This window comes from Pundamilia nyererei, unplaced genomic scaffold (genome assembly GCF_000239375.1).
Source record: "Pundamilia nyererei isolate P.nyererei 1_Seehausen unplaced genomic scaffold, PunNye1.0 scaffold00052, whole genome shotgun sequence".
Classification (NCBI taxonomy): domain Eukaryota; kingdom Metazoa; phylum Chordata; class Actinopteri; order Cichliformes; family Cichlidae; genus Pundamilia; species Pundamilia nyererei.
Window position 1 is genome coordinate 1,230,835 of NW_005187453.1, and position 9,702 is coordinate 1,240,536.

A 9,702-nucleotide genomic window follows, 5' to 3' on the forward strand; every position below is an offset into this window, starting at 1 on the left:
TATAATATAAGCTCTGGCGGACTTGGTTCTATGGTAGGTCTTAAAGGGTTAAATGCCATCAGTGCCCTTTGTCCTGTCCTGGTTAGGAAATCCAAAATAAGCTCATACCTTTGGGTTAAATTTTCGCTGTGCTTTGTTGATTTCTTTTTCCAATATCGCTGTCTTTATCAACTTCTTCCTCTACGCTGAAGGTCACTAGAAAAAACCTGAACAGCACCATCTGGTGGAGTAAATAAGCAGTTGATTTTATAGTACCGAATTTGCGTTTGCGTTTTCTAAAATAACACATCGATATTTGGTGTCCCTGTATCGATATAATATTGCCACACAAAAAATCGCAATATTATGGAAACCAGCCATGAAAACATGCAGGTTGTAGATGAAAAGTGTCATTGTGGTATTACAACCGGATATTAGCTTCTTTTGGGAGAAAAAAGATCAATTTTTAAACTGAGTTTTAGTGCTTTGCTCCTACTTAAAAACAAATCCCATTACCTTTGTTCTGATTTCTGATGTCCTAAATGTGTGTTTTTATTTCAGGTGGTTGTGGTGCAGGCCATCAGTGCTCTCTGCCAGAAGTATCCCAGGAAGCACAGCGTCATGATGAACTTCTTGTCCAACATGCTCAGAGATGATGTAAGTCATATAACCGTGTATTGTCTACATTTGGCATTTGACTTTTTGAGTTTTCTTGTGTGTTTGGTTTTTTTTATAACAGATATAGAATCTGCATACTACAATGAGTCACTGTAATAATATTTTTTTGTAAACCTCTTCTCTCCCTGCAGGGTGGATTTGAGTACAAGCGGGCCATCGTGGACTGCATCATCAGCATCATCGAGGAGAACCCTGAGAGCAAAGAGACGGGCTTGGCCCATCTGTGCGAGTTTATCGAGGACTGCGAGCACACTGTGCTTGCCACAAAGATCCTGCACCTGATGGGCAAAGAGGGTCCACGCACCCCGCAGCCCTCCAAGTACATTCGCTTTATTTTCAACCGAGTGGTGCTGGAGAGCGAGGCTGTCCGTGCAGGTGAGACGAGTAGGAGAGCATGCACCCCAGAAGTTTGACCTTAGATCTGTAACATCCATAGGCAGAGGCTGATACTTCTTATTTTGGCAGCTTTAGTTAATTTTCTTCCAATTTTTTTTAGGCTATTTACTAACGAGATAAAACATTTGTTTGTGTCATGCTCCACTTTTAGCTGCTGTCAGCGCTTTGGCTAAATTTGGAGCTCAGAATGATGATCTGCTGCCAAGTGTCCTGGTTCTTTTGCAGAGGTATTCATTGGTTTTGTTTGAGTGTATGTGTGTGCGTGTGTGTGCACTGCACTTTTGAAAGTACACAGTGGATAAACTCTTTGTGTGTCAGTGCGGTATAATTTTTAACACAGCTCTGTTTGCACAGGTGTATGATGGACAGTGATGATGAGGTGCGCGACAGAGCTACTTTCTACATGAACGTGCTCCAGCAGAAGCAGAAGGCTCTGAATGCTGCCTACATCTTTAATGGTAAATTGCAGTTGGTTTTCAAAATAAAAGAGCCGTCAAGGCAGTTTGTTTGTCAAGCACTCAGCAGGTGATGTGCTGAGTCTCCTTGTATGTGTGTTTCAGGACTTTCTGTTTCCATTCCTGGTTTGGAGAAGTCCCTCCACCAGTACACCTTGGAGCCCTCAGAGAAACCTTTTGATATGAAGACAGTCCCTCTGGCCACTGCTCCAATCACAGAGCAGAAAACGGGTACGACCACAGGGATTTGTTTATTTTTTTTAGTAACCGAGAAACTGTCACGTTCAGGAATCAGATCTTTAAGAACAATTTTATTTGTCCGCTCAGAAATCGCCCCAGTCGCTACAAGCAAGCTTCCAGAAAAGCTGGCCCCATCACGCCAGGACATTTATCAGGGTAAATGAACAGCATCTGTTGTTTTGCGATGATCGGAGATGTGCGTTCACCTTTGTGGTCATTTCGATGTAGCTGATAAAATCCCTGCTTCGTCTTACATCTGTTTTTGTTCACATCATTGCCAGAACAACTTGCGGCCATCCCAGAATTCCAGGGTCTCGGCCCGCTGTTCAAGTCTTCGGAGCCGGTGCAGCTGACGGAGGCTGAGACTGAATACGTGGTGCGCTGCATCAAACACACGTTCGCCGGACACATGGTGTTCCAGTTCGACTGCACGAACACTCTAAACGACCAGCTGCTGCAGAAGGTACCGCAGTTTTGTTTCACAACTACCTGAAGTTTAATAATATTTTTACAAACATCAGCATATGAAATGTGTGAATATGTTTGATTCTATCTTCTAGGTGGTGGTGCAGATGGAGCCCTCGGAGGCCTATGAGGTCGTACACTGTGTCCCTGCCCCAAGCCTCCCATACAGTCAGCCTGGTTCTTGTTACACTTTGATCCGGCTTCCCGATGACGACCCCACAGCTGGTACGAACATTCAGACATCACCAGTGTTTAAGCTGCTTAAATGCCAAGTTTGGGTGATTTATGCTTCCTGTCTGTTCGCAGTGTCTTGTACGTTCAGCTGTACTATGAAGTACCTGGTGAGGGACTGCGACCCCAACACAGGAGAGCCTGACGATGACGGTTATGATGATGAATATGTGGTATGTAATAGAAAATGTGTGACTTTATTTATATTTGCCCTTCAGCTGTAAAAAGGCAGAAGTATTTTTATTATCCTGCTGCCTGACGTGTGAATGCATTAACGCAAAAATGAGGCAGCTTCAAATCGATACCACAGGTGTATCTACTAAAAATCTTGGACAAGTTTAAATCTCAGTGACCTCGATCTCAAGGTCAAGGTAAGGGGTCAGGTTTTCTGAAAATCGTGAACGAGGGTTTTGAAATCGATACCATAGGTGTGTACGAGGAGGCGGACGGGTAGCATTGGCGGTTAACATGTTTTAGCATCAAACTAAACCTCTTCCTTTGCTTTGGGCGACTTTCTTTAGTTGGAGGATCTAGAGGTAACGGTTGCAGACCACATCCAGAAGGTTCTGAAACCAAATTTCGGAGCAGCGTGGGAAGAAGTAGGAGACGAATTTGAGAAGGAAGAAACTTTTGCCCTGGCATCTGTACGAACTCTAGATGGTACGGACAATTAGAAGTTAATTTTGTAATATAACCTTTATTTAGTTAGCATGTATAGGATAAACTGACCTAAACCACCGTCGTGAAACTTTTCTTTGTGTTTTTGTGTGCAGAGGCGGTGGGTAACATTATCAACTTCCTGGGAATGCAGCCATGTGAGCGCTCCGACAAAGTTCCTGAAAATAAGAACTCACACGTCCTCTTCCTTGCTGGTGAGTGTCTGATATCAGGATATTGATAACTGTATGCAAGTTTAACTTCAACTTGATCTATAAAATATTAATACTGTAAATTTCTTTGAGTTGCTTGAAGACGTTTCACCTCTCATCCGAGAAGCTTCTTCATCTATAATCCAGTTTTGAGATCCCTTCCTAGACGCCTTAACACCCACTCACATCCTGGACCATCTGATCTCAGGAAATCACATATAGGGTGGGGGCCAGGTTTCACAATGAGCTCACCCGAAACCCTGGCTGATTGGGACCCACACCCGCTTTCACACCTTGGCTCAGGCGATTAGAGGATCATCAGGGGGTCCTTTTGTCCCTCTGTGGGGGGAAACTCCCACTGGGTTTAAATCTGAGACTCTCCACCATTTGACCTTAGAACTGAAGAAGCTTCTCGGATGAGAGGTGAAACATCTTCAAGCAACCTAAAGAAGTCCAGACGCTTTTCTTTCCAAGCTCCTTAGACTACGATGACCTGGATGACTGAGAACCTTCACAGAAATACTGTAAATATGTGTATGTGTTGTGAGTAAAAACTTTCCCACTCTCACTCTAAGGTGTGTTTCGCGGCGGTCACGACGTGCTGGTTCGGGCTCGGCTCGCGCTGGCCGACGGCGTCACCATGCAGGTGACGGTTCGTAGCGGAGACGAGAACGTCGTCGATGTCATCTTGGCTTCGGTGGGTTAAAATGGTCGTCATACAGCTTTGTGCCAACGCGACTAGAAGACCTTTTCATCCCTGTTCAACCACCTGAAACATCACTTAGTTCTTCACGGATCTGAAATTCTATTTCATGAATATTTTATTACTTCTAGTGTATAAACTAAAAAGTGTTCTCTCGCTGTTTCTTTATATTTTCTGCTGGTCCTCATGTTTTGTTATCTGTCAAAACTACAATAAATCATGACTGTCCAAGTTCTGGCTGCTTAATTTATTCCAGTTGGAAATCAAGATATTATTATTATTATTTTTTTAGAAAACTAGTTTTATTTGAAGAAAAATTGACATTTACTTGCTGACATCGAGAGAAATATAGAAAATTATAAAAATTCATCACAGCTGATAGCAGGACAGACAACACAAACTGGAAGGAATCAAGAATGTCCCGCAAATAAACTCAATGATGACACACCCCAACACAAGTTCAAATTACTTGACATTACCGTGCTCCTCAGTCACCTCCACCTATTTAAATACAATCATTTTTAGCCTGCATTTCCCATTTTCCATGGTAGTAATGAACATTTCAGGGATTGGTGCTGGTAAATTAGCTTTGCTTAAATCGCAAGGCCGATGCAGCATTTCATCTGGGTACAATCATCACGATCGCTCTTTGCACCACGTGTGCGTCTTTCAATTTGGTACGACACATAATCCGATAGTTCTACAATCAGTTGCATTTGGTTTCCTTTCAGAAAGAGTGAATAAAATTGAAATATGCATTTAAGAAGCCAGTGGGATCTTCCAGCTGAGGGTAGTGACTGATGTGCTCGTCCAAAATTGTGACTGTTGACTTCTGGACCAGCTTCCTGAGGAAATGGAAAAAACATGGACTGTTTCAATAAAACATGCCACAAAGGACACAAAGACAGAGCTTTAAAGCTAGTCATTTGTGACTGATCCTCAGCTCTGATGAGGGAATAAATCTAGCACATTTTTCTAACTTTTGGGTGAGAAACTAAAACATTAATAGAGCCATCGTAGAGTCCTCAGCCTTCAAGGCAACCGAAGCTACTCCCTAATCTGCTGCGCTGCCTAAATGTCACCAGCACATGGTTTTCTTCCTTCTTTAACATAATGTCCTGCAAACTTTCGCAGCCCCAACTGCAAGGTGCACTGAGGTAAATGACATTCCCAGATGGATCACCTGCTGTCAAAGCAGTTTGGAAACTCAGCACATTTAATGCTACCCCAGTTTAGGGGCATTATGGATAATCTGGATTGTCGGATGTGGGGGTTAAAGAAACAGATGAAGGGGCACTCACTGGTAAAGACGGATGAACTGGGGGTGGGGGTTGACGGGGTCCAGGGGTCCGTAGATCATGTGCACTGAAACACACAAGGAAGACGGTGAGCGAGGGGAAAAAAATGGAAAGAGGAACACTGAGAAATGGAGGAGTGGGATTAAATTAAAAGGCATATACTGGAGTTATTTCTCCCAAGATGTTGCATTTCTCATGAGCTCTATGCCACACACACGCACTGAGCTTCCAATCACAGATGGACTAAGCAGCTTAGCATCAGCAGCTCTCTGCCTGAGGCTGCTGACACCTTAAGAAATTGTTTGGCCCATGCAAAAGCTGCCCTCTGATTTATTAACACACACACACACACACACACACATTGGGATATGCGACGCAACAGTGAACTTACATGGGACATACGTGGAAGTGAGCACTCCCACCCAGCGCTCTCTGTGTTTCAGTCTCTGGTTGATGTATTGCAGAATACTGCGGAGACAGAGCGGCAAAGTTAGAAGCGAGCGAGCAGGTTACAAAGGCCAAAAGACCAAACAGGCACACGCACCTGTCCAAAACTAAGTTGCCATCATTGTAGCGTAACCCCGTCCACATGTCCCAAAACTCAGCGTCCGTGGGCTGCGTGTATGGGCCGAACACCTCTCCTATCCTGCCGGTGAGGAAACGAATCAAAGTCCATTATCCAATTATGTAATGTCCTAATGCAGGGCTCCAGCTTTAACTCTGGTGCTAAAGGGCTCAGGCTCTCTTACCCTTTTTGAAAGATCACAAAGTTAGTGAGGCGCGTCAGAATCGGAGCCAGAAAACTCGAGTCCTTCAGAAGCTTTTGGAGGACAGAAACAAGGACAGAAATGTCTCTAGGATAAGTTTACCACTCAAACAGCTCCCCTTAAATTTCACTCCATCCTCCTCAGCTTATTTAGTAACATGGGCTGGAAAAAGCAGGATGAAGCAAACAATCGTGACTCACCATCTGCAGCAGCCGTGGGTGGTGCGTTTCTGGGAACAATCCTGTCAGGAAGAAAAGTGTCAGCAGCGCTTGTGACTTTCACGTCGGAACAACATCTGGAATGACGTGCATTATTAACGCTCAAATATCAGGAGCTACATCAACTGGCGATCAATCTGGCAGCTCTCGCTTTCGTCTGCCCTCGTAACCACCCAAGACAGTGTCTAGCAAAACAATCCGTAAGGGTGGAAGCTCCCCTCATAAATGCTGCCCAAGACTGGAAGACGCAGATTGAAGGCTGAAATGCACAGATATGGAAACCAAGGGAGAACAACTCGGCTGGTCTACCTAAAAGCTCCCTGCAGAGGATTTGTGGCCACTGCAACAACCAGGCTCCTGTCACCAATGAAAAAGGGACCAAAACAAGACACCAGTGTCAATTATGTAAGGACCAGGTTCTCTGTGGGCATCTGTGTGGTGTACTGCAGCAGTAAGGGGTTCTGAGCCCACTGCTACGGGCCATCAGGTCCTTGTATAACCAAAGTGAGGGCCGTGTCCATGTCCTTGTGGGTGTTGGACCGTCTATCTCTGATGGTCCAAGGCTGAGTAATGACCAAAAGAGTAAGGTCGTGAATACAAATAGCTTAGTTTCCTCCTGCAGACAGTTTGAGGAGCTCAGATACCCAGAGGGATCTTGGAGTAGAGCCGCTGCTCTTGCGTGGCAAAATGAGCCCGCTGAGGTGGTTTGGGCATCTGTTATGGATGCCTCCTGGCAGCCTCCCTTTGGAGGTTTTCCAGGCACAGACAACTGTGAGGACACCCGGGGTAAATCTAGAAGATTAGAGAGATTATATATGTCATCTGGTCTGGGAACACCTCGAAATCTTCCAGAAGTAACTGGAAAGTATGGTTCAGGAGTCTGCTGCCACCACGACTGACTTCAGAAAAACAAAGAGCATTGAATGGATAGATTTTGTAAAAAGCTTAACATATTCAGTTTAAATGTAAAACAAACAGAAAATCCGAGCTGCAGCTTCTGTTTATACTAAAGCCAAGGATAACAGAGCGCACTGTACCTCCATTGGAAAGACACAGGCTGTTTAAAGTCAGATGACCTGTGCGATTTTGGTCACTCCTAGTTTGGAAGAAGGACAGAGGAAAAACCACAGCAGGTTAGCAGTTTATCAGTTTACACTGTTTTGGCAGCCTGCATGAAAACACCACCAACCTGTACAGCAGCTCCAGGGCCACGGTGTCTCCATAGTCATGGGACACCAGATTCACTCGCTGGTTGCTCAGACCCAAGTGGGCCACCAGGGCTTCAACCACACTGGCCTGCTCGAAGATGGAGTACTTATGGGGCCGCTGGTACATTACAGCACAGTAAAAACACATGTTAGACACGTTTTAATCAGTCGATGTATAATGATGGATTTTCTGTGTCTAGCTTTCACCCACCGGTTTATCACTGAAGCCAAAACCGAGGAAGTCCAGCGCAATCACACGATGGAATCGTTGTGTGAGCGGATCCCAGATCTGTATGAGAGGAGGGGGAAAAAGAAAGGATAGGTGGGGGTCCCAAACACACCCTTACAGTTCTCCATTTGTTTATCCACTGGGCATGTGCAGAGAGATGGGCACCTTGCTCCAGTCATAGCTGGAAGTGGGGAAGCCATGGAGTAGGATGATGACATCTGAGCTTCCCAAAGCACCGAGAGAGTCTGAGAAGAGACCACAGATCAAAGACATATTTGTGCTTGACTGGCATGTTCTGGTAGCACTAAGACTGACGTGTTACCTCTGTAGAAGATTTTCCAGCCTCTGAAGTGGAAGACCTTCCCAGCACCGTGCCACTTCTGCAGCGCAGTGGACAGCTGAGGGGGCGGGATGTGCAGGTACACAGCCACCAAAGGGATGCAGATCAAACCCACATGAATCCACCACTCTCTCATCTTGAACTCAGCCGTGGGGGGAGTCGCATTCCTGCCTGTGAGATGGACGCATGAGCGACAACACGTTAGATAAGAAACCTGCAAGATTCGCATCGATGCACAAGTTGTCGCAGATGCAAGGGGGGAGGAAAGGCCATGTCTTCCTGCTGCCTGCACTGCAACAGTAATTTATCACTGTGCAACTCATTAAAGGAGACAAACCCGCTGTCAGTTATCTATAAATGATCGATAAGTCATTACAACTCCAACCTTCCACCAGACCGGTTTACTTATACGAGACCGACGCTGCTGCAGGTTGCTGTACTCACATAAACACTGTGACCCGTCTTCAGCAGACCTTCGCCCCGTGTTTGGGATCCATTACTGCGGAGGAATTTCCTGCCGAGCGGAATAAGGCGACACTTTTCAAAGATTAAAATAAATTCACTGAGGTCTCACTCTGCCGCTACGCACACGAGGAAAGAGACTGAAGCGAGTAGCTTAGTTGGTTGTGGTTATTGTCAGTCAACACTTAAGTAAGCCATCATCATCTTAGCCGTTATTATACACGATCTTCGATGGGCTGACAATAGACTGCAGGAGAGAAGCACAGTGCCACCTGCCGGTCTGGATGTGCAACAGCATTTTATCGTTTCTGACTACATTCATTAACTGGAAAACATCTTAAAAATGTGAAATTTGATCCAGCAAGACTGTTTTCTTTTTGTCTTTTACATTGATTTTATATATAAAATAAAGTGAAATTATTTTATTATTATATTGAGGATTTAGTCAGTTCCATAATAATAATGAGTGTCCTGCAGCCAGTGTCCGGCAGCCTCGCCTCTGTCAGTGCGCCCCAGGGTGGCTGTGGCTACGCTGTAGCTTGCTATCACCAGTGTGTGAATGTGTGTGTGAATGGGTGGATGATTGTGTGCAGTGTAAAGCGCTTTGGGGTCCTTAGGACCAAGTAAAGCGCTATACAAATACAGACCATTTACCATTATCATAGTTGTTGTTTTTATTTAATTTTTAAATAAAAAACGTTTTATTTTGACATATTTAGGTATTTTAATCTCTTAATAATTTTATTTTTCACTTCTTCTCCTTCTTTATGTTTTTATCATATTGAAATATTTGCTTCAGCATATTGTATTTTAATATAATATTTTACATATAAAATGTATGTATGTCAAACATTTTTTAAGTGCATGTCATGTTCTGTGTACTGGATGTGGATATATGCATGAAAGGGTCCCTTTGGTACATCTTTTAAACGTTTTTAAGAGAAACGCATCTCCTAAAAATCAGTATTGATTTACAATCATTCTATCAGTCAGTCATTCATTGGCAAAAGTAAAAGTAGTTTGTTTGTTTTTTTAGGAGAGGGGAAGACAAAAACCTCTTCGGGCACCCATAGTTTTTATATTTTAATTTCAGAGGACTGTGTTTTCTCTCCTAACAGCAAAGATGCACTGTAGCAGATTTAACTATTAGCTCATTTCTATTTG

General features: G+C 44.2%; 2 protein-coding genes across 2 annotated transcripts in view; one reads left to right on the top strand and one right to left on the bottom strand.

Annotated features, from left to right (window-relative positions):
- copg2 (COPI coat complex subunit gamma 2) overlaps window positions 1-4,247 on the top strand; it is an 8,593-nt gene extending 4,346 nt beyond the window's left edge. The window contains exons 13-24 of the mRNA XM_005733446.1: window positions 541-636; window positions 789-1,032; window positions 1,205-1,280; window positions 1,408-1,511; window positions 1,614-1,739; window positions 1,836-1,904; window positions 2,030-2,211; window positions 2,309-2,438; window positions 2,520-2,617; window positions 2,966-3,104; window positions 3,218-3,316; window positions 3,889-4,247. Of these exons, the coding sequence (XP_005733503.1) occupies window positions 541-636; window positions 789-1,032; window positions 1,205-1,280; window positions 1,408-1,511; window positions 1,614-1,739; window positions 1,836-1,904; window positions 2,030-2,211; window positions 2,309-2,438; window positions 2,520-2,617; window positions 2,966-3,104; window positions 3,218-3,316; window positions 3,889-4,019 (1,494 nt within the window). The 3' untranslated portion in view covers window positions 4,020-4,247. The remainder of the gene's footprint in view (window positions 1-540; window positions 637-788; window positions 1,033-1,204; window positions 1,281-1,407; window positions 1,512-1,613; window positions 1,740-1,835; window positions 1,905-2,029; window positions 2,212-2,308; window positions 2,439-2,519; window positions 2,618-2,965; window positions 3,105-3,217; window positions 3,317-3,888) is intronic.
- Window positions 4,248-4,299: 52 nt separating this feature from the next.
- On the bottom strand, window positions 4,300-8,774 carry mest (mesoderm specific transcript). Its single transcript, XM_005733445.2, has 12 exons — window positions 8,521-8,774; window positions 8,059-8,247; window positions 7,902-7,981; window positions 7,719-7,796; window positions 7,489-7,625; window positions 7,337-7,395; window positions 6,282-6,322; window positions 6,064-6,134; window positions 5,859-5,960; window positions 5,706-5,782; window positions 5,318-5,381; window positions 4,300-4,861 (listed from the first exon to the last, which is right to left on the bottom strand). Exons 2-12 carry the CDS (start codon window positions 8,210-8,212, stop codon window positions 4,744-4,746), a joined length of 981 nt encoding a protein of 326 aa, XP_005733502.1. The 5' UTR covers window positions 8,213-8,247; window positions 8,521-8,774; the 3' UTR covers window positions 4,300-4,743.
- Between the last annotated feature and the right edge of the window lie 928 nt (window positions 8,775-9,702).

What these genes read in the sequence shown, in the direction of transcription:
- mest (XM_005733445.2), bottom strand. Translation starts at nt 8,212, where the DNA reads ATGAGAGAGTGGTGGATTCATGTGGGTTTGATCTGCATCCCTTTGGTG. An exon ending in CACTTCCACGTATGTCCCAT is followed by an intron (nt 5,382 to 5,705) that starts GTAAGTTCACTG and finishes TGTGTGTTTCAG; the next exon opens with TGCACATGATCTACGGACCC. An exon ending in CAGTTCATCCGTCTTTACCA is followed by an intron (nt 4,862 to 5,317) that starts GTGAGTGCCCCT and finishes CCATTTCCTCAG; the next exon opens with GAAGCTGGTCCAGAAGTCAA.